Source organism: Choristoneura fumiferana, chromosome 4 (genome assembly GCF_025370935.1).
Source record: "Choristoneura fumiferana chromosome 4, NRCan_CFum_1, whole genome shotgun sequence".
Taxonomy (NCBI): Eukaryota; Metazoa; Arthropoda; class Insecta; order Lepidoptera; family Tortricidae; genus Choristoneura; species Choristoneura fumiferana.
The window spans coordinates 16,600,055-16,625,422 of record NC_133475.1 but is presented as its reverse complement, the minus strand read 5'-3'; the positions used below and the strand labels follow the sequence as shown (position 1 = coordinate 16,625,422).

At 37.3% G+C, this 25,368-nt stretch overlaps 1 protein-coding gene across 2 annotated transcripts in view; it reads right to left on the bottom strand.

Moving 5' to 3' along the window:
• Positions 1-24,739, bottom strand: part of LOC141427566 (EGFR adapter protein-like) — a 271,634-nt gene extending 246,895 nt beyond the window's left edge. The window contains exons 1-3 of one of the 2 annotated variants that reach the window (XM_074087140.1): positions 24,724-24,739; positions 22,940-23,302; positions 20,371-20,483 (exon numbers count right to left, since the gene is read on the bottom strand). In XM_074087140.1, coding sequence (XP_073943241.1) covers positions 20,371-20,483; positions 22,940-23,162 — 336 coding nt within the window. In that variant the 5' untranslated portion in view covers positions 23,163-23,302; positions 24,724-24,739. Of the gene's footprint in view, positions 1-20,370; positions 20,484-22,939; positions 24,172-24,723 lie in introns of those variants that run through there. The other variant, XM_074087141.1, reaches the window with a different exon arrangement.
• Positions 24,740-25,368: the final 629 nt, after the last annotated feature.

Here is a 25,368-nt window from a genome sequence, read left to right as displayed (position 1 = left end):
CTTTTATTTTCATGATCATCATCATCATCATCCCAGTCTACATACATACGTCCCACAACTTTTTATTTTAAGTACTTGTAATGCATAATGCGTATATGTACTTACAAATACCTCTTAATTATTTCTAATAAATATAATAAAATTCGTGTGTCTTCTGTTTCTTATAAACATATTCCAGTTTGATTACTAAACACAAAACAAAACAACTCAAACAAAAATCAAAATATTTTAGCTCATACCGCATAATGTTATCGTCAACATAAAACTACCGTTTAATTCAGAAATATGATATTTTTGTTAACGGTCGAGTGCAAAAAAAAGTATCTATTCGAACCACTCAAAAATATCGTACTACGGCCTTATTGCGTCGGAATAAGAGTCTATGGTACATATTTTTGAAACTTTGAATAAGTACATATTTTTACACTTGACTGTACCTACCTAATATTTTAGTCTTCATGTGCCTAACACATATTTTAGAGCAAAATGCCAACACTTGGAAGTCAAATAATGCTTATCCAAAAAACTAGGAATCAATATCATACAACCATACAATTACAGTACACAACACAACTTATACCTATTATACAAAATAGTAAAGCAATAATGCCCTATTGTTTGACACCCGCGATAAACGACGTGTACATACATTACTTCCCTAAATCCCATCTGTACACGTTCAACACGCCATCAAACACTTTGTTTGCTATCCATAGGCTTCAATAAGCGAACGATCGCGGTTTATCTCCATGTCTCGCCGCGCGGCAACACACGTAACACATACTGAATACTAAACACATTTGTGGTTAAAAACAAGAACCTAGTCCAATGCAGATGAAGCTTTTGAAAAGAATCCTAATAATATTATTAAATCAGCTGTATCCCGCGACTTTGTCCGCTCGTTTATCGCTATCCCGCGGGAATTATGAAAACACACTAGTCAGATGAGACACACTAGTGAGATGGTGAGATGTCGCTAGTGCTGCTGCTTTAGTAGCATAGTAGAGGTAAGCAACCTGAGATATGTATGCATAGGAAAAATTCGTGTCTAGATTCCTGTCCAGCAGTGGTGTAGGAGTTATAGCACGCAGCATAGAGTTCGATTCCCAGTGCTGGTCTCTTTTTCTGGTTTTTCTGTGCATCCATGTCTCACTTTGTAATAACGATATGGTTTCACGGGATACCCATAAAAGTAACAAAATTTGGAGCTGAAATAAAAAAATACAAAAAGACTCCAAAAAATCAATCATAATTATGAAAATTTTCGGGATAAAAACTATCCTATGTCCTTCCCCGGCCGGGACCCAAACTATCTGGTAACCGAATTTCATCTAAACCTGCCACAGAGGAGCATGCGAAAATATCCGATACGTCCTACTGACCCTAGCAATATTTAGAGTCGTATCAGAATAGCACGCTTTATTGTGTCAGACGTCATCAATCGAATAGCTTTTTTAGGGTCGCCGTCATTGAAATAGATGTCCACATATATTAGTCTATACGACTAGATATATGATTGGTTTTTTGGAGTATTTTTGTATTTTTTATTTCAACTCCAAAGTTACTTTTACGGGTATCCCGTGAAACCATATCGAAAATAACATAAGTAGCGAAGTAGATAAGGAAAAAATCGTGTCTAGATTCCTGTCCAGCGGTGGTGTAGGGGTTAGCACGCAGCACGGATTGCTGAGGACCTGGGTTCGATTCCCATCGTTGGTCTCTTTTTCTGGTTTTTATGTGCATCCATGTCTCAGTTTGTATTTTCGACTAGATATAGTCGTAAATTTAACCCACTTGTAGTGGTCAATTTTATTTTTACAGGGAATCCTGTCCCGAATCGGCCTATTTAGTCACGAGCGCAAGTGTCGTCGCGATGCTACTTAGATCATCTGCAAAAGATGTCAAGGTCTATTATTATTATTATAACGAACGAATCAAATATCGTCAGCAAAAAAAAACACAAATAAAATTAAGTTTTAACAAAAAAAATACTTATTCTATAAATCAAAGAAGCGAAGCGCGGGTCCATAAGTTATCACTAGCTGCCTTAAAACATAACACAAGCAACCTCGTATCTTAGCTTTCCAATGACATGTTTTCGTAAAGATCAAGATCTCGTGTGATGGAGTATCGATTGAGCAGGGCAGGGAAGCAGGAGACGCGTGTTCGCGACCTTGGACGATCTATTTTGCGTGTCTGGAGTACACAGAACCTCTGAGCGTGATAAATGAACACTAGGAAGCTTCCTTTCTGGTCCCATTACTTTTTCTAGGTACACTAGATGTACCATCAGCCAAATAAGTGGTCTATCAATTTTTTAACAAGTTCCTATCAAATAAATATGTCGTTAAAGTCGAACTTTCAAGTTGACAGACACGTGTATTGGCATTATTGTTTTACCACATGCAAACGATTATCAACTTTAGCGTGGTAGACCAAATATTGGGCTGATGGTGTGGTCAGCATCAAAAGTAGCTGCATAGGTACGTAAGTACTAACTCTGTCGTTTTACAGCAACGTCCTTAACACTATACAAATTTGACAAATGTGCTAATACGACAAATTATAAAAGTGATCTGCTACTTTTGATGCTGACTGTAGGTAGGTACTTATAAATTGTGTATTTTTTTTTTAGAAAAGCAATGGAACACTGGCCATTAAGCGACAAGCGAAAAAGTGTTTGCGAAAAAATGTTTCATGCCCTTTTAAGGGTTCGGGGGCCAACATGGCAAAAACGGAACCCTTATAATTTCGCCATGTCTGTCTGTCTGTCTGTCCGCGGCTTTGCTCAGGAATTATCAATGCTAGAAATTAGAGGATTAGGAGGATTATTATCATTAGAGGTTTGCTGAGATGATTTATCGATTCAGTGATTTGTTTGCGAAATATTCAACTTAAAAAGTGCAAATTTAGCGTCCGTTTAAAGTCTAAACCAGTGAATGGAAAAATTTGAAAAAAATCAGAATGGTAGTGGTAGTGGTAGTGGTAATTATATCACACTTTCTAGGAAAACTATAACGGCTAAGTTTGTTTGAGAATTATTAGAAGTTTAAGAGTAAATAGCAGCCTAAAAAATATTACTTATTTTTTTCGTAATGGCTACGGAACCCTACTTGGGCGTGTCCGACACGCTCTTGGCCGGTTTTGCTAATGGTATCTATTATTGCACTAACATCAGAGTTCTGTATCACCGTGTAGGTACAGTCACCTGCATTAATATCTGCCACAGCGGAGCGTGCTAAAATATCTGACACGTCCTATCGGCCTTAAAAATAGAGTAGTATCAGATATTTTTACACGCTTTCTTGTTTCAGATATTGGTGCTGATGACTGTACGTACTCGTGGTATATTTAAAATGTTACCTACTTCGCATGAATTTGCAAAAACTCAGTGGGAGCCTGAGTCTACGAACGACCCTCTGCTTGGGAGGCCATATTTCAAACCACTAGGATGCCACGACTACTACTGATTTGTATTTCCATTTAAATTCATCACTTTTAATTAAACATAACATAGTCTCGTAGCTCCTGACTTATTTTAACATAGTTCTATAAACCGAGCCGTGAACTCTCAGTTTTGTCATTTTGAAAGTTATTTCAATAAATTACAAGTTCTCAAAAGTTAAAGTTAAAAAATGTGTACTTTTCATAGTTACTTCGCGAAGACTTACGAGGCTAATTATATTGTGAAATATTCATCTAACGTAAATTAAAATAAATATGATGCATTTGCACTTTACACCAGGTTTTGTACAATACCCAGCCAACTATATCAATACACCGGCGATGTGCCATTTGCAGCCAGTAACGCTTGTCCCTAAATGGCTCTGATAACGACTGCAAATTGATTCACCGTGTACTACACGTTTGCTACCAACTGATCCAATGTCGACACTATTGCTTCTACGCAAAGTCCACTCTCCCGAATGTTGCCAAGCGCTATGTACTACAGTTCATGGATTGGTTGAACCACCCAGTTTTCAATACTAATGCTTCTACGCAAAATCTAGTTTCCCGTGTAAAATGGTGTAAGTTAAGTTGTATTGGATTGTAATTAAGGAGTTGATGTTTCGAACTATAATGACTTGCGTTGTCGGATGATTTTGCTAAATCGTTCCGCGGAACAAGTATGGACTGTTAACTGCAACGTTGTAAATATTTTATTACATTACGATGAAAAAGTGTGCACTATTTTCGATGGAATGTTTTTTTATTTGAATACGCGGACAGAATATCAATTGCAATCAGAGTTGTCACGGTCTTTGAGCACAATTAGCATGATATTCTGTTCGATTTATTTTTATTTGTAAACAAATACAGGTTGCCGTGAGACATAATTGGTAAATTACAAAAACAAACTAAGACGAAATCTTGCAGTCGGCTCTCCATCTAAACGGAAATTTCTGAAATGAGGGTTTATACCTACCGACTGGAATTGGTTTCATGCTGGTACGAGTATCAGATGGGTATGTTTAGGGGTCCCGGTGGTCACCTTTGAGAGCGTCTTCTGACAATATTTCGCTTTTCGGTATCTACCAGTAAATTTCTAACTGGTGCCATAACTATTATTTCAGTATCACATGGGTTAAATGAAGCCCCTTTTTTGCACCGGAAATGACTTTCTTTTTTTACTCTCGGCAAGTTCCGCCGTGGCAGACTATCAAATTGGGACTTAGCTACTTTTATGGGAAACCATTGTGCATTTTATCGCGGTATCAAGTCGGTACAAAATCTTGCAGTCGGCTCTCCATCTAAACAGTTCAACTCACGATTATAATCGTCAGGAATAGTCAGACTAGTTTCGATCTTTTCGGAAGGTCTTTTTCAAAGGTGAGTGCGTTCACGAACGGTGGCAAAACCCAGCCACTGTATCGGTGAAAATTAGGGTCTCGGTCAATTTTTTTTTTATTCTACTGGATGGCAAACGAGCAAGTTTCAATCGTCTCTCAAATTATAATCATGAGTTGAACCGTTTAGTTTTGTAATTTACAACGTTTACATCAATTCCTTATTGTATTATGGTACAGTCGAGTTTATAAACTTGTGATCAAATGTTTGCTCACAAGTTTATGAACTCGACGTATCATCAGCCAAATATGTGGTCTAGCTAGACCATCCTAAAGTTGATCATCGTTTGCATGTCATATAACAATAATGCCAATAGACTCGTTCGACTTTAGCGTTAGCGTTCGATATTAATTTGTTAGGAACTTGTATAAAAATTGATAGACCACTTATTTGGCTGATCATTCATAATAGTTCTATGGGGGAACTGTGTGGATATGGAGAAATTGATTTTGGTTCAAAAACGTTCTATCAGAGCAATATTCAACCTTATATCAATCGAATCATGTCGCCGATATTTCATTCAACATGGCATTCTCACTGTGGCGGGTTTGTATATTTTGGAGGTTTGCGCTTTTGTACACAAACATAAGGCTCTTACTGAAAGGCAAGATATGTATACAAACACAGTTCGGAGTCAGTATAAACATAAATTGTATCAAACCTTAGGTAAACTGGCCCTAAATGCCAAAAACTCCTATATTATGTGTATCAAAATTTATAATAAATTAAGTATATTTGAAAGAAAGAAAGAAAATACATTTATTTAACGCCATAAAAACAGACATAGAACTAATACAAGACATACGAGTACATGACGCTAAACAGGTGCCCATTCAGCATAATGCCACGGCAAGCCGTGGCGCTGATTTTCAGTGAGGACCTTTATATTTAAGGAAAAGACTTAAGAGTGGATAAATGAAAAATGTTTCTATTCTATTAAAGATTTTTTCATTGATACTCAGTATGTAATTTTATTAGGTAACTACATATGTAATTTTATTGAGACATTTAATTTAATTTTATCTCATTGCTGTGTTATGACATTAATTTAATCTCATTGCTGACATTTGTAATTTTTCATTGTTTACTTATTTTATTTAATTATATTTCTGCGCAAAAGTGTGTAGGTACGCGTGAAAAGGTAAAGGTTTAGTGAGACTTAATCCTAAAGCCGAGTTTAGACTTGCAATAAAAATCGTGCAAGCTGCATTAAATTACGAGACCGTAAAGCCAACGAGTTTGTAGTGGTCAATCGAGCGCCGCAATGTAATGCAACTTGCACGATTTTTCTTGCAAGTCTAAAGTCGGCTTAAGAGTGAAATCATTGAACACCTATGTACTGTTTACCTGAATTCTTTACAATAAATTGAATTCAATTGAATCGAATTTTCTAAATACCGGTAGATAGGAAGAAATCGGGATCAACCCTTAACAACTTAGTTAAAGTTAGGTAAGTCGGGGCAAATGCGCCGGCAGAGGGTAAACGCGCCCACAGAGTACTTTATCCATATACTGAAAAACGCGCCTACAATTCAAATATTGAAAAGTATCATAAGCACTATAACGGCATCTTGCAACCACGCACATAAGACTTGACCTAAGACCTGTAAGATGTCGTTAGTAGTGCAATATCAATATTTTTCGATATTGTAATGGTAGGCACGCTTACCCCCTGCCGGCGCGCTTGCCCTGACTTACCTTATTTAAGTCATTTTCCACCGTTCTTTACAGGAAACCTTTTTCATTTTGGTATTTTAATCAAAATTACTGGAATATTACATCTCACACGACAACCTAAAAACAAAAGAACACAAATATCACCAATTACTGGAAGGTACAGGACGCTTGGCGTACAGTTAATGTTAGTTGGTTGCTCTTTGATAAATAATGATCCAGTCTCCAGAATCTCTATTTGAAGTCAGTGTTGGCAAGAAAAATCATTATTTCAGATATCATTTGCGTAAAACTAAGTGGAACTGTGGCGTGTGTGGGTACTAATGTATTCCCTCTGATGCGTGTGCGACGTGCAGCATACTGATTTTACCGTGATACCATCGGATATCATTAGGAACTCCCGCAGAAATTGATAAAAACCGTACCCTGCCGAAAAAATACCAGTGGTTTATACCACGTGTATTACTCTTAGAGTAAGAAAGAAAGAAAGAAAAAAATCATTTATTCGTGACAAAGTGCGGAATAACAAAAACAAATTAAAAAAAAAAAAAAAAAAGTTGTGTGTCACGAAATGGTCCCCAATCAGCAAAATTGACGGTCTTGCGAACGGCGCTGTTCTTCGTTTGGAACCATCTGTTAATCATACATTAAAAATGAATCCAATTTCACTAAAGCGAAGACCGACACAGTATTCCGTTTAAAATGAAAAAAAAAAATAAAATAAAGGCAAAAAAGAAAACACTAAACATTATGACAAATGAGATTACCATGTAGGCATAGGTTACACTCCTTTACTTTAGTAAAAGTAATACGAATGAATTTCGATTAAATTTGGCTCACAGATAGTTTTCAACCCGAATTAATAACCGAGCCAATCAGAAGCAAGACTATAATGTCAACCGAACCTCACGATACAAACGCCATCAAGCGATATATCTTCAAGTCTGCAAAACAATAAAACATTTGAAGGCACTAGCCCTCCCGGGCCCTATACTACGAAGTGCAAAATTCAAACTTCGTATCATGCCGTCCCGCTGTCGGTTATATTACTAGAGTGAGAGGGACGGAACGACACGAACTTCGATTTTCGAATTTCGTAGTAGCCCCGCAGAGTCGCTAATAAGTAGGTGCTTGGCGCCTCGTGCGCGACAGTCGTTTGAGACGCGATGTCACGCGCTGCCTAATGCGATGAACTTGCGAAGATATTTTAGCACACCTGCTGTAGTAGACTGGTAGCTTTTTCACACCTCTCCTTCAAAAAAGTAACTTTTCCTCCGTGACGAGAGGGTTCAAAGTGCAACTTTTCTGTTCAAGGTTGTTCAAGTGTTTTTTTTTCAATACAATTTTTAAAGTTGATAATTGTAAAACCACGCCATTTTCTATGCTGGTTGCTTTTAAATTTTTAGGTTTTATTTCAATTTTCGTCAGACTCGGTATTGTATGAAGTTGTTTCAGTCACTCGGGAGCAAAATTATTTACATCTTGGGCGTTAACACTGTAATCCCTCATTACGCTCAGGATTCTACTTTAGAATCCCTCGCTACGCTCAGGAATCTATTGTAGAATCCTTCGCGACATTCTGCATTCAATTGCCGTAAATACATCATTTTGATTCCTTGTGACACAAATAACTATTGTTGCATAGACGTAGCTATCATTAAGGTCGCGGATGACCAACGTAATTGTTTTTAGTTCACTGCCTCAGCCAAGTAACGCCTGATTCAATAAATTATTCTCACAGTCACACGTGAGCGTGACGCCACACTTAACCTCAGTTTTTTCCATATATTTGAAGTCTCGTTTCCTCGGCACGGGTTTACGAGGCACGCAGAAGTAATTGAAGCGTACTTGAGCATTTCATTTGGAGTGTGTTTTACGACGCCCAAGTCTGTATGGAAAACGAGTCACCTGCGCCAAAACGTGGGATAAGTGATTGCGACGGGCTAGATTCACAAAGGAAATCGAAAAAAACATTACATTTTTTGGTCGGATTTCCGACCAACAATTTTGTTGGAAAGCCGACCGTCGCGACGCTTGCAAAGATACAAGATTATTAATGTCTTCGTTGAGGAATTTAGTAGTGTTTATCTCAAACAAGAAGGTAAAGCAACTTATTTTTAACCCCCGACGCAAAAAGAGGTGAGTGTTTGACCGCTATGTGTGTCTGTATGTCTGTGTGTCTGCGTGTCTGTATGTCTGTCTGTCTGTGTGTTTGTCTGTGGCACCGTAGCTCTTAAACGGGTGAACCGATTTGAATGCGGTTTATTTACTCGAAAGCAGATTTTCTAGCTATGGTTCTTAGGTAACTATGTTTCATCAAAATCGGTTCAGTTTGGGTTTTCCAACTTTTTGTTGGTTAGGTTGTACTCGTAATTACCAACTGTTGCCCGCGCGCGACTCCGTCTGCGAAAAATTCTTTTATCGATGTCCCGTGGAAACTTTGCAATTTTCTGGGATAAAAACTACCTTTCCAGGGTCTCGAAGTATCTTCATACTAAATTTCATTTAAATCGGTTCTGCGGTTTAAGCGTGAAGAGGTAACAGACAGAACATACTTCGCAATTATAAATTAGAAAGGATTAGTAAGGATTGTTAGAGTGATATGAAACAAGATTGACGTGAACTGCGCAGCGCCACGGCGAGGCTGTTAGAGCAAAAACAAAGCAAGACGAATCAAATCAAGTGATACTTTTGAACGTGGAATTTCAGTTCATTATAGAATCGTCATCCGGGTGCCGTTAAAATTGATTCAATGCCCGTTACGCCATTCGCACGCTGTAAGAATTATGGCAGTTATAATAACCCCATCGCGGAGGAGGAAGCCTTCCGCGGTGGACTGGGCCGACCGGAAATAAAGAGATCTTGCAGATTACTCGCACATAGGAAACAAACGTATTTTCGACTGATGAGTAGACATGAGTCCATGAGTGAATGATTCAAATTGAACAGTAACTTGGTTGGACAAGCTGCCACGTGTCTAGATCAATCATTGTCACTCTATCGTTTCCTGTTCAGTTCAGATTCATATAAGTCTAGAAGTATATTAGTCAGCGTACAATTCGCCTATCACTATCCCACGGGAACTACGCAATTCTCTGGGATAAAAACTACCCTGTGTTCTTCCCTGGGACTCAAACTATCAGTATACCGAATTTCGTCTAAATCGGTTCAGCGGTTCAGACGTGAAATTAAAAGGTTACAGACAAGACAGACTTACAAATTTTCGCATTTATAATATTAGTGAGATGAGCGAGATTCGTGAAAGAAAATATATTTATATCAATTCCAGTTAACTCCACCATGTCATCTTGTGTTTTTCATTAATTAGCAAGCAACGGAACATCCTCTTTAGCCTGAATCATCTCCACATTTTCACACAGGCTAGCTCCTAAATAGGCATTAACTTCTTTGAACTGAATTCTCGTTTCTAAGGACGCCTTTCAGCCATCAGTCACAGTATAAAATCAGTAAGGTATCTACAAATAACGTGCCGAATTTTCACTCACATTACGAGTAGCGCGCGTGTCGGGACGCAGTGCAGGTGGTAGGACCTTGTGCAAGGTCCGCCCGGATTGCTACTGCCATCTTGCTCGCTAATCCTGCCGTGAAGCAGCAATGCTTGCACTGTTGTGTTTCGGCGTGGAGAGTAAGACAGCCGATGAAATTACTGACACTTGAGGTATATTAAGCCTCTAGGTTGGCAACGCATCTGGTGGTGATCTCTTACCATCAGGAGACCCGCTTGCTCGTTTGCCATCCAGTTGAATAAAAAAAACGTCAATTATTTAATTATACGTAAGTATGTATTAATGCATGTATAACTCTTTATTATACCTATATAAAACACAAAATTAGCTGATTACGAGAAATTACACATAATAATGGCGAATTTATTTCATTACTCATGGTCATGTTGTTATAATTATTATTGTTGTCTATCGTAAATTCAAATTTAAATGTATGTTACATTTGAAATTTACAATGAGCTTCATGGCGAAGGAAAACATCGTAAGGAAACCTACACACATCGACAAAGAAATTTAATGGTGTGTGTAAAGTTCCCAATCCGCACTAGGCCCGCGTGGGAACTAAGGCCTAAGCCCTCTCATTCTGAGAGGTCTTTCCCCTGCAATGTGATGTATACAGCCCGAGATGATGATTATAATAAGTTTTATAGACAGTGAAATAGTGAATACTTTTACTGTAGCACCTTATATTTATGCCTATACAACAGTTTTTGTATTTGTACGAGTGTATCTAATTCTAATCTCTTGGCTACATGAGCACGTTAGGGCAAGTACAAACAAGCAGATTCACAAGCTCGAGGTACTGTTGATTGTCTACTAGGTTTATACTGTGTTGAAACGACGGGTTGGGATACAGCCGAGTAGGCGCGAAAGTCTATCAGGAAATGGTTAATTAGTAAATGAAATTACGTCTCCACAGTCCCGAGAAAATAGTATACAGATGAGACTTAATTTGTCCTGAAAGGGTTACCAAATTTACTTTTTAAAATTGATTAAATAAATTACTTGTTGTGACTTGTCGACTGATTAAAATCTGTAACATATTTTGCATGCCCTAAACTAATAATTCGTGAATGTTTTTTTTTATATTCTCTATGTAAATATTCATCTTTTTGGAATCTAGATTCAAGTTGCAACAAGCAACGATAAGCATTTATTAAATGAATTGCCTAGTGGTGACTTATTTTCCACAAGTGGTAAATTTGCCATAAAAATAATAGAGTTTGATTAAAATGCAACTACAGGACAAGTAAATACCGGGTGTGGCCTGTAATACAAGCAAATAATTAAAACATAGGTCGTACTCGTCAAACTGAACAACATTAGTTCAGCGACTTTTAAAAATAATGGAGTCTTTAGATTTTCCTTTTTTCATACAAATTAAATATTGCAATCAACCTACGCTATCCTAGAGCACAACTGACGTCGCCTGTCACGCTACAAACATCAAGCATTTTGCTTTACATTGCTTCTTGGAATAAACTTAAAAGTGTTCAAAATGTAAAAAAAATAAAAACTAATTATTTTTAAAAGTTGCTGAATGTTGTTCAGTTTGATGAGTATGATCTATGTTTTAATTATTTGCTCATATTACAGGCCACACCCGGTATGCATTTGCCAAGATAGGTTGAAATGACTAGTTAAAGTACTAAATTAAATTTGAACTGAAGCTAAAATGACATGAAAATTAGAAAATAGACAAATGAACTTGTTTTCAAAATTATAGGTGGTACCTACTTGTGATCTTTGTATGTATGTATGTAAACTCTTTATTGCACATAAAAATAAAAATACAAATACACAGAGAGGAGAACAAAGGCGAGCTTACCTTAAACAGGGATCTCTTCCAACTAACCTAGTTAAGAGAAGAAAATATAGGATTTTTTTTTATAGCAGCTAGGATAACTGCCACTAGGAAAGTAGGCTGAATGCCATGCAATATGTTGCTAAATTAAGGTAAACTCATTTCATGTGTTTTATGTTCAATAATAAGTTATCAAAAGGCTAACAAAAAAACGTTTTTCTAGAATCTTTCACTGCAATTTTCCGGCACGGATGAAAGGTATCAAACGTATTTAATTTATCCTTGCTATAATCAATCTTCGTACCAAATTTCATTTAAAACTGCTTCGGCAAATTCAACGTGAAGGGAAACCTTCTTAATACACTTTCGGACTTTATAAATCAAATCAGCCCACATCCGCCCACTGTTGGGTGTGAAGTTCCTCATTTTCAGGTCATTGCCGCCAACGCTATTTCATTTGAAACTTTGGCTGTTTTTAGCAATTTATACTCGTAAATAACGATAAAAATATGAGTTTCGATTGCTATCTTCAATTTAAATTGTTCTTGATCTAAAATCTTATTTGTAACTCATAAAATTTCCTAATTTTTTTCAGGATTTAGTATCCTTAAAGGAAGAAAAGGCATCCTCATAGAATTACTTGGTTGTCCGTCTGCCTGTTTGTTTGTACTCTTACATCATCGGATAACAGATAACCGTTGGGGTAGAAAAGTCACGAACTGAGCCCAATTTAATAACAAATTACAAGCAAATAGTATTAATGAATTTCAATACAAAATCGCTAATATTATTAGCTTGTATTGTGTTATGCAATTGTGCCTGGAAGATGAAGCGTTGGCAGGCCTCCCACCAGGTGGACTGACAACATCGTGAGAGTTGCGGGAAACCGGTAGATGCAAGTGGCGAGTTGTCGTTCATTGTGGCGTTATAAGGCAGTGGACGTCTTCCGGCTGATAATGATGATGACACGACATCAAACGTATTACTTCTTCTTCATCATCATCATCATCACTATCTCAGCCGTAGGAATAGTTGCCTCGGTTGGCAGCGGCTTGCATCCACCGTGAACCCGCAGCTTTAACCAGGTCATTAGTCCATCTCGTTGGTGGACGTCCTACGCTGCGCTTGCCGATCCGCGGTCTCCGTATATGGCCTGCCCATTGCCACTTCAACGAACTAATTCGCTTGGCTATGTCGTTGACCCTTGTTCTTCTGCGTATCTCCCCATTTCTGATTCGGTCTTCATACTGGACTTTTTCTTCATATCGACGCTTGAAAGAAGAAATTGACTAAGCTACATTTTTTTAAGATAATGAGTTATATTATGTACATGTTTGCAATCAGTAAATTTTACTGATTCCAAATATGTATATAACTCACTATCTTAAAAAAATGTCGCTTAGTCAATTTCTCCTTTCAAGCGTCGATATATTTCCATAATTATTAATACCATCCCAAGCCCCGTGACCTGTAGATTCCCATCTCTGCAAATATTTGAGCACATGTTCGTGCTACAAAGAAGTTCTTTGTGCTTGTACAAATATGTCTATTCATATTTCTTTCATATTTGCACAAAAAACTCGCTGCCGACTCGGCAGCTTTTTAGTTACTGACGTATTAACTCGCATTTTTCTACTTCGTGCGCATTTCAGAATAAATTGAAATTGAAGCAGTAAGTTTTTGCGAAATGTAGAGTCGAACAAATTGAATCATGACCCAAGGTGGAGCCTTTGAGCCACTGATGTCATGTTGACATCCCATACTTTTATCAAGGAAATCATAGTAAAATTGATTATTAAAACGTTCTACCCTGGTTCATGAATCAATTTGTTCGACTGTACTATCGATTCTTCTGAGTCGTGACAGTCATAATGACATCGCATTGCTTGACAAGGGAATTTGGCAATTTATAGTGAAAGTTACCGTCAGAATTTTCTATGGTGAGTCAGAAATCTGCAACAACGGACCGTGCAAAAATATCTGACCCGACCCTAGTTGGTGGCTATCTACATACCAAATTTCATGACTCTAAGCTCAGCGTAATCTGGCGCGCGGCAATGAAGAGGTAAAGAGCTTTACAGACTGCAATGCAGGATAATGAATAGATTTCTTTTTCCCTGAATAGCAACAATGGCATAGATAATAATAGATCGCTCGTTTTTGGGTCGAAATTCTAACTTGTGATTTTATTTTGCTTAATATGCAAAATGTACACACTCAATATCACATTTTCTCAAGTTTTTCGCGATTCCCAAGGTCAAAGAATCGAATTGCTTTAAAATTCCAGAGAAATAATGCGATTTTTGGGAGAAACGCGTTTTTTTTGTGGCGTTCAGGCGGTTCACTTTTATATTATAGATACAATATAGTGTAAAAAATCAAAATTTTCAAATAGAATTTACTAACTTCTTTGTACAAGTATGTCAAAGTTTGTCAGTTGTGTTTTGTTTCTTTTCTTTTGTACAATAAAGAGTTTCCATACACACATACTTCATATCATTAACAGCAATAAATAAAGAATAACATTTAAATAAAAGAGAACATCAGCTGACCCACTTTCTCGTTTACCTTCATTTGGCATTAAAAAAACGTCAAATCATAATTTTAAATACTACTTAAGTAACTTTTTTTAGTATTGTATTATTAAGAGGTTAATGTTAATACTAACTGTTGCCCGCGACTCTTTCCGGGTAGAAGTATGAAAATCCTATCCGTCCTTTTCCCAGACCTACCGAATATACCTTAAATTGATGAACGCCGATGAAATTATATAAATCGGTCAAGCCGTTTCGGAGGAGTTTGGTCACAAACACTGTGACACGAGAATTTTATATATATGAAGATAGAAGTAGATTATAGAAGGAGATTAAATTTATCGATAGCTGGAAATTCGATAAAATTTAACATTCCAACTCTGTTGACGTTTGATTTTTGTCATGAAAATTCCGCCTTCTGCACCAAACTAAGTTGATGCAATCCAGACGTACTTTTAAACAGTGCACCTAAATTGTTAACATTGCTACACTTTCAGTGCCAAGAACCCAACAGTCAAGTTACGAGAGCAGCGCGTAGCGATATGTAGTCGCGAATGTGTTAAAATAACATTTTGTTTTTGGGTTTCACATCCAAAAAGCACCACACCGCCACAGGTCTAAATTTTAGTAAAATAATGTAGCAAATAGCGTTTTATTGATATAGTTCGTCGGCAGATTTAAGTACAAAGCAGAAAAAGCTATATCGTTTACGAGCGAGCGAGCGTAGCTGGAGTACGAAGCGTAGCACCTGCTACGTAAAGCGTAGCACACGCTACGTAAAGCGTAGCACACGCTACGTAAAGCGTAGCACGCAACATACAATACAACAATACGATGACTCTTTATCGTACACCAGAAATAGTAAGCGATACAGAAAACAGGTACACAGAGAGAAAATTATCAGGTAAGCGATAGGCAGCCTTATCGCCTAAGAGCGGTCTCTTCCAGGCAACCTTTTTACAGAAAGAAGGAAGGACTACTTTACAACAGGTAAACATAGTATGCTGCTCCGGAAATACTCGTAAATGTACCATACTTGCTTGTTTAAAAGTAGGTACATGGGAGATTGAGTTGCGCTCGGGCGAAGACGCGATCGATAGGTACGCGTTTTGCCAAATTTAATCTTAATTAAAAAATCGAAAAGGAAATTGCTAAGGCCGATGAATTAATATACAAAAATGATTTTCTTAAGGTATTAGAAGATAGTGATAATAAAAATTAAAATAACGGTTCCTGCCTGACTTCAAATGGCTATTGCCATTTTCGTGCGAATAGTGGACGTAGGGGTTTGACGACGTTTTTAACCGACTTCAAAAAAGGAGGAGGTTATTGATCGGTTGTTTTTAGGGTTCCGTACCTCGAAAGGAAAAAACGGAACCCTTATAGGATCACCTTGTTGTCCGTCCGTCCGTCTGTCAAGCCCCTTTTTCTCAGGAACGCGTAAAGGTATCGAGCTGAAATTTATATCGAATACTCAAGTCTACTGTCCCTTGGAGCTATGAAAAAATCAAACTTCTAAGCCAACGCAATCAAAAGATACACCCGTTTATGCCGCAAATTTCCGCAAATTTTCGAAACTCGCAAGGGAATCAAAACCTACGGGGTACTACCCGTGAACTCAGAATCTTGAAATTTGGTACGAAGCAACGTCTTATAGCACAGATAAAGGAAAAATTGCGAAAACCGTAAATTTTTAGTTACATCATATAATATAAACGAAATTTATAAGGACCCTCGGTGCGCGAGTCCGACTCGAACTTGGCCGGTTTTTTATGTTTGATACCTCAGAACTCCGCCATTTATGAACCGATTTAAATATTTTTTTCATTCGTATAGGAATGCCTTCAATTAGGTCCCATGAGCACCAAATCAGGATCTGATGATTGGATCCTAAGGAAATCGAGGAAACTCTTCAAATATTGTAGGGACACCTATGGTAATTTGGATATATTTAGTAGTAACTTGTGCATTTGTTCTTGAAAATGGGTTATTATTTCGAGAGGTTCAATTGTGTTCAGACTCAAATTTTCAGTTATAAAATCAGAAATATATCGTTTATTGTTTTTAAGTTGCTTAAGATATTATCACTGAAACTTGTGGTAAATACATTTTATTATATTTTATCTTTTTTCCACAATAACTTAAATTTTCTGCACAAAAGTCAGTTACGTGGTCAGGTTCGGATTATCCCTGACTACTTTGTAGTATTGTAAAAAATACAAGGTATAGAAAAACTTGCTGTTTAAAACATGGATTGAATGTTCATAATATGATATACCATTCATGCAAACATAAAAAAATTAGGACATTGATAAGACTATTTTTTCTACATTTCCGTTGTTCCAAAATACACCGTCATTTTCGTAGCCACACTTATTAAGTAATATTTTAAACAAAAAAAGAGGTCAAACCTCCTGTAAATCCTTTTTTAACTATAAGCAACTTTGAAAATAAGACTGCGTAAATATGACGTATAATGTTTATCGCAAGCCATAATTATTTATCTATAATTAATGTAATAAAGGTTCAAGTTAGATTTGCGTCAAAGATCGAGCGTCATTTTCGTTACGGTTGCGACTTGGTGAGTATTGGGTAAATAAATATAATGTTTTACTGGTGCTGTGTCATTTGCAGTTAAGTTATTCAATATTGATTTAATTTGCTTCAAACCTATAGGATATTTACTGCAGAGCCGCGAAAGTAAGAACTTTTCAATTTCGTGGTCATCATTTTCGTGGTGCTATGGGCCACGAAACTGATTAAAGACCACGAAGAAGATGATTTTCCCTACAAGTAGAAAAAATACAGAACACTTTTTATAGAATTTTCTGCTTTTTACAGTGTAACCGTTTATGCCGTTATTGATTTAATTGATTTACATGAAGAATGGTTGACCGTCAACAACATTTGCTCCAGGTGTGGTTATAGGAATTATGACCAGTGCGACGCCAATTTTGTTAACTGGCGAGAGTTCAAGAATTATTTTGCCCTGAATGTACGTGTGAAATGTATATATCTAAATATTAAAAAAAAACTTCGTCATTTAGAGGAGCATTTTGTTGTGTTGTTTCGTTGTAACATAATTTCGTCGGTCTACCGTAGACCTACACGGGGGAAGGTATTGAAAGCTGTTTTGGTTTGTGAGTTGAAGTTATTAATCTTACTTTAATTAAATAATTTCTAGATAGTATTTAAAAGGTTACAAAAATGACAATTTGTAGTCGTCATTTTCGTGGTCAAGTTTTAATTATTTTTTTATATAGATATCGATTGTCTATTTCTGTTGATACCTGATTAATTAATAATGCTTATTCTTTTCTCATTATGATCGGATTTTCATTCAAATAGTACAATTATAAGATTTTAAAATAAACAAAATGTTCTTTTTCGTGGTCTCGGTGCTCATTTTCGTTACCGTTAAAATTGGATTTTTGCTTTTTTTAACCAAAATAAACTTTATCGATCTCTTATAATATAAAGCATCTTATCGGTACATATCCTTATGTTAAAAATAAAACAGACCACATCAAAATGTGTGTTTATATTTCTGTAACATTTATCTTACACCTCAAATAATTACCCAAATCATCATTTGGTGAAGTGGAACTCATGATGAAGACCACATTTGACCAACGGAGCTACTACTACAAGTACTCCACGGGTTGAATTTCAATTACTTTAACACAGTTGCTAAGCAATTTATACTCATCGTAATGCATATAGTGAAATGGAACGGGTGGTGAAGCACCAGGACTCCTCAAAATAATGAATGTCTCTGCATCGGAAAAGCAATCTTTTGTAAAAGGTGATGAGTAGTTGATATGAAACCTAGATCTTGATCTTAGTATCTTAGATCGTTTACACCAAAAAGCTTAAAAAAAAGGTTTATAATAAAAAAAATACTACAAAAAAACCATGAAAATAATTTTCTGCCAGTTTGAAGTCGGTGCCTCAGCACGAGCCAGCAGGAGTGATTGAAGACCAATATATAATGTAGTTATAGTATGTTGGTGAGGTAGACGACTATTCCTTTCGAACCCAGCCGATACGATTGTGCGGGGTGAATTTGACATTGATAGTAACATAAGGTCCACTGTCATAAATCTTACATTTGAATTTTGAAACTGACATGGATTGTACTTAAAGTCCATTGTCGTAACTCTTTTTATACTCGGCTGGTTTCGAAAGGTCCACTCCTGCTGGCTCGCGCTGAGGCACCGACTTCACACTGGCAGAAAATTATTTTCATGGTTATTTGTGGTCGGTAATTATTTTTTTTTATCAATTTTTTTTAGGTGACCAGTGATGAGAAATGACAAATATTATGTACTGAAACTACGAGGTGTTACATACTTAACGCTTCTCTCATTCGTGCATTCTCCGGGTTACCAAGCTAAAATATTCTCACTAAGTCACTAGTATAACAAACGATTTAACGTGACAACGTTCCAACGTACCAGAATATAAAACCTGTGTCAAATTCGCGGACCGCGTGACTAAACCCTCACGCGCCGACCGCCTTCACTTACCTAGTGATGTGCTTTTACTACAAAAAATCAAAATACCGATTCTTGTAAAACTGTAGTACAAAATTGTGAGTGACCTTTCTTAGGCGGTGTTTCGCAATAGTTTCGACAGGTGTTTGAAGGAGGAAGTATAACTGTAGTTTATTTAAAAAAACGTTGCTTAACGGATTGTCATACGAGAAATTATTAAATAAAGTACGTAAAAGAACCTTTCCATTTCGTTGAGAGGTACAATAGCAGTTATAATATAACGATAATTTAAACCTTGTAAAGTGGTTTGATCATTATTTTCCCTAAAAACCTGCAGGAGTCGAATTCAACGTTTGCATAAATGTGAATAATCAAGGTCAAAATCAAAGTCAAAATATTTTTACTCAATTTAGGCTACAACAAGGATTTATGCATCAAAAATTCTATCACACTGGTTCGAAAAAATCTCGTTAGACAAGAATATCGACGAGATTTTTTTTTTTCAAAACAAATCTACAATTTGTCATAATCTAGCATAAAGAGCGTGGGGAAGCCTTAAATACAGGTTTTATTTCAAAAATGTTAACCGGTCGCATCACTACCTCTAACGGCCGCAGCAGCCGCAAAGGGTCATTACCGCCGAGACACAATTAAGCGCCCAATTATGACATCTCCGTTATTGCCATTTTTATTTCATGCTAATTAGGAATTATTTTATAACTCTTGCGGTAAAAAAATGTTAAGCTTGCGACAGTGATCACCTTCAAAATTTAGTCACGTATTTTTTGTGAATTGTTTTTAGGTATCATTTTTTGCCAGACCAGTCTAATAAGACAATAGTACATTAATTTTATTCTGTCAAGAGAACAATTCGCAAGAGCACTTATTATACAACTGATCTTTAGGCCACGAGGCTTGGCAAGAGATTTTAAGGCTTAATTATTTAAACATTGCATAAAATACTTTTTACAGGTACTATTTGTGATATTAAATAATAACATGTTAAAATCTATCCATCGATATAAGAATTTATAGTGAGCAGAATTTATAGCAGGTAAGTAGTACTTATTTATAAAAAAAAAATTAACAATTTTTCGACAGGGATAAAATACTGTTTTCCAATTAGTGTACAAATTTACTTATCTGACAATAAACTTTTAAAGAAAATAAAATAAAGCCAGCATCACGGAATTATGAAGATCTAAGGCCTTATTGTCTAACACACTTGGAATCGCAATCATTTTCACCATTTCTTTCTGTTACACGCTATAAGACGAGAGAAGGAGATAGTGAATGCAATCGTGAACCGTCAGCACATTAGACAATGCTGCGTCTAGCTCCCTAGCTATTATTTTCTGTTTTTCCAATCTTTTAATGTAGGTACGATTTTTAAAAACATGCTTATTTAGGTATCATCTATCGTTCATCACATCCGAATTCTATGGTTTGTGTACACGATGTAAAACTTGTTAATCTTCTAATCTTACCTTAGCTGGGCGCGCGTGCTCCGGCGCAGATGCGGCAGGGGGCGGGGTGGAGGCGCGGGGCGCGTGATTGGCTCGCGCGCCGGGCGTGCGGCTGCGGCGTGGTGGCGAGGCGCCTGCGATTTAACGAAAAAAAAAAATACGCAATCGAATTAAGAACCTCTAATTTTATTGAAGTCGGTTGAAAACAAGCAGTCAAGTAATCGCCCAAAATCAAAACATTTATTTTGTAAGTAGGGCGCAAAAGGGTCTTTTCCATATCACTTTTTTATACTACCAGCAATTTCGGAAAGACCATTATTGCCAAGCAGAATGCGCCTCAAGAAATAAATTAAAACTATATAGATTCAAAATTAAAAATACAGGAATGTATGGGGTAATAGGTCAGTCCCAATGTAGGCAAAGCTGTGGTTACTAGGCACCAGTTAAACACACTTATGATAGATAAATAAACGTTTATATAAGTATATTAAACATCCAAGACTCGAGTACAAACATTCGTATTTTACATACAAATATCTGCCCAACCAGGGATCTGAACCAGGCCCTCAAGCCTTGTAGCCAGGTTCTCTAACCACTAGGCTATAGACTGCAATACTTGTTTTTGACTATTCCAGGGCTCTGGTAAATATATAGTTTTATAAATAGGGTTCCGCCACCAAATACTTTGAGAACCAATGTAATCTAAAAACACTCAAATGACCTGCTATTTTTAGCTGTCGTAGATTATAGCCCTAACTGGATATTGGCAATAAGGCTTTATCCGCGTCAAAAAAGCAAAATCTGGGACGATAGGTTTGCTCGTTTTTCGACACGAGCCTTCGACGCCTGTGCCATTTGTCGAGTTGAATTACTTATACGTCCGTGAGTAATAGCTTTCTCCATCTTCGCTGATATTATTATTGTGACGAATCGCACATGGCATTAGCTGTAGAGCCATAAAGACTAAGTTCTTCTGGCCTATGAAATGGGTTTAAAATTGGTCTACATACACTGATATTTCGTAAATCGGTTCATCCGTTTCAAAGCTACGGTGCCACAGACAGGCAGATTTATAGAGTGTCTTACCGGTATCCAGGTTTTTTAAGGGAGGTTAAAGTAACGTATTTATTTAATTAATAAAGTAAAATACAGACTGTTAATTTTCTAACAAAATTATAATTGCCAGCAGTGTACAGCAAAGTAAATTGACAACCTGCTTTATTTTTTATTAAATGTGTCAATTTTCTTTGCTGTACATTGCTGGCAAATAATTGTGTTAGAAAGTTAACAAACTCTGAATTCTAGTTTATTATTAAAATTAATGTCATGGTTAAGTTACAGAAATACGTTACTTTAACCTTCCTTAAAAAAAAAACCCCGACACAAAAAAACGCCAGCAAAAATATAAAAAAACGCCCGAAAAAAACGCCGCCAAAAAAGACAACTAAAAAGTAAAAAATAATTATGCACTACCTAGCTGTTGCCCGCGACTTCATCTGCGAAGAATTCGTTTATCCCTATCCCGCGGGGACTATGCTGATTTCCCGAAGTTAATTTAGTATAAGTAGGTACCTAGCAATATTTTTTGTATCTAAGCGACGTCGGTGTCGGGGGACCACACATAGCGGTCAAACTTATAACACCCCTCTTTTTGCATCGGGGGTTAAAAAGTCTGGCTACCGATAACCCACTGTTTATTATAACACTACTCTCTTTGCGTCGGAAGTTAAAATTAGATGGTAATAAGCTTAAGAAAACTGGCTGAAAGTGACTGAAATTAAATCAAATATTTGTTAGTTGACTAGAGCTCCTTCATAATTAGCAGGCTCATCATCATCAGCTAATCCAGACAGACGACGGACGTGAGCATGCATTTAGGTTCAACTTCACGTCGCAAATTTCAAGACACCCTGTGGCTATAGTGTTGTACCTACTTCGTCTTTTTAGGGTTCCGTAGTCAACTAGGAACCCTTATAGTTTCGCCATGTCTGTCTGTCTGTCTGTATGTCTGTCCGCGGCTAAGCTCAGAGACTACTACTACAAAGTTAGTACTAGCTAGTACTAGAAAGCTGTTATTTGGCATGAATACTCGTAATACATACCAGCCACGCCCATGAGTAAATAGCAGCCTAAGGTATAAAATACGTATACCTAAACTTGGAAGATTCCGTACACATTAGGTACGAAAGCCTTAGAAAAATATGACTTATTTTTTTCTTAATGGCTACGGAACCCTGTCTTGTTCGTGTCCGACACGGTCTTGGTCGGTTTTTTTTTTACATGAAAGCGAGATTCCTTGCCGTGGTTCTTTGCTATACTGCTTTGCTATACTGCTTTGCTAAGATGTTATTTCCCTTTTTCCAAATCGTTCAAAACACACGCCATTGTGGTCAAGCCAGCCGTAAAAAAACGAGCGACACTGCAATAAAAAAATTAAAAAAAGAATTCAAATCGGTCCACCCATTTAAGAGCAACGGTGCCACAGACAGACACTCAGACACACACACACAGATACACATAGTGGGAAAACTTATGATACCCCTCTTTTTGCGTCAGGGGTTAATAAAAGCAGTAGATAACGCAGACAAACCTCGATTCCTTGTCGACGCAGGATCGGGCGTGCGCGCGCGACGGCGGGGCGACGGCGGGGCGGCAGCGGGGGTAATTGGCAATGCCAGCAGCTGCCGATACAATTCCAGCTCGTGGTAGAACTCTAGCGAGTCCGGGGACCCCCCCGTCCCCTCCTGCACTTCCCCGCTCCCCTCCCCCACTTCCGCGGTGAGCCCGTTGAGCACGAGCCGGCGCGCTGCCATGCCCCGCGCACCGCGCCCGTCCCCGCCGGCGCCCGCGCATCCGCTTAACACTGGCTGGTCAGCCGTGGTTGCATTGACACATCACTGATACACTGACACAAAGCACGTTCACAAAATGGTCGGCCGGAGTCACGAAATGGCTGAGTCAGTTAGATTTAAAAATTGACTTCCTATGAGTGTTTAAAACATTCTAGTCCAGATAATCACATTAATCGTCCCTAATAAGCACTAGCTGTGCTGTGCCTTAAGCAACGATAAGGTAAAGTTATTATAGTCATGATAATTAGGTCCATACGGATTCGTTTTTTTATTTTATTTCATCTAACCATACTTATTTTTTTGGGTAAGTATTGAACTAGATGCTCAAATAAATTACATAATGTACGAGTAGGTACTTGATGAATCAGGTATGGTTAAACAATGAACATGACTATTTGTGTAGTTATCGTTAAATACAATGGTCTATTAAATATGCAGCGAGCATTTGCAATTCTGACTAATTATTATGCATAGGTATCATTTAGTAAGTAAATTAGCCAATATGTATCACTGAATAGAAAAGCAAAACATTCAGGAAATCATCGCTCAGTGCGATAAAAGTTAAGAAAACACTGACATCGTTATATCTTCAAGAAGTTAAGAAGAAAACCGAGGTAGCCCGAACTTTGTCTTGTCCTATTGTTTACAGCGACCGCAGCACGTTTCGGTTTTATTAGCAATCAAAACAAAGTGCTGGCTTTAATCTCTTGCTGAAGTCTCGTTCTCTTCGCCCATTCGAGATCCATAAAGAACTTTTCAAAAGTTATTGTTGAAGTTTTCGACTTCTTTGATACCGTAACAAGTAGTTATATAAGAGCAAAAGTAATAGAAAATTATTGCCTTTTTAGTTTTTAGCTTCCGAAAATGTTTGTTTATTTACAATGGTTCGGTTGTACCGTTCGACATAGTTGAGTTCGCGAGCGTAATCGGTCGGACGGGAGCGACTACACTGCCCATTACACGTCCGTCGCGCGGCATGGCGCCGGTAAACTGAACTGTTGAAGAGATGCAATACTTATGATAGGTCAGTAGGGACACAGACACAGATAATCTCGGGGCAATAGGAATAAAATTATTTTGAAATTTAACTATAACCACGTACCATCAGCCAAATAAGTGGTCTATCGGTTTTTAAACAAATTCCTATCAAATGAATAAGTCGAACTTTTAAGTTGACAGACACGTCTATTAGCATTATTGTTTTGTGACATGCAAACGATTATCAACTTTAAGGTGGTAGACCACATATTTGGCTGATGGTACCTATTTGACATCATGGAACGATTAAAATGATGGGAAGCTGACCCGTAATCTCGATAAATTGTTTTAAGATTAATTCGAAATATTTTAGCAAGTTGGTTGGGTTAGTTTGACTGAACACCATTGTAAGGGTTGTCCCTAAGTACTTTTTAACTATGATTGACAAATCCAGATCAGCGGCCGTATTAGGTACCTACACAATATTAGACTATCGCGGCCATTACTCATTTTATGAATTAAATACGGGTTTTGTTCCGCGTACCTTGATTTTAGGGAAGCTCGATATTACGGCACAGTTGCATGCGCCATGAATTGACCATGATCTCGAGAAAACTGAAGAATTGCGGGTATGCTGGTATAACTTTCAGTCAGAAAAATAAATAGGACGTAATCGATCTACCCTCTTCCTCAAGTTTTTTTTTATTTGACTGGATGGCAAACGAGCAAGTGGGTCTGTATTAATCAAACACTGTTGCTCTGCCAGAACTCAATTTAATTCAAAAAAATTCAAAGTATAAGATAACATTATAGAAACAAACATTAGCTAGTTGGTCGCCTAGTACAGCGCCATCTAGCGAGTAATAAAGTAAACTTTAAAAAATAAATATCATGGGACACTTGACACCAATTGACCTAGTCCCAAACTAAGCAAAGCTTGTACTATGGATACTAGGCAACGGATAAACATACTTATATAGATAAATACATGCTTAAATACATATTAAACATCCAAGACCCGAGAACAAACATTCGTGTTTATTCACACAAATATCTGCCCCGGCCGGGATTCGAACCCAGGACCTCAAGCTTCATAGTCAGGTTCTCTAACCACTTAGCCATCCGGTCCGATCCGGTATTGCACGAATATTCTTATTCGTAGATTGTCAAATCATTAGCGAATATTTTG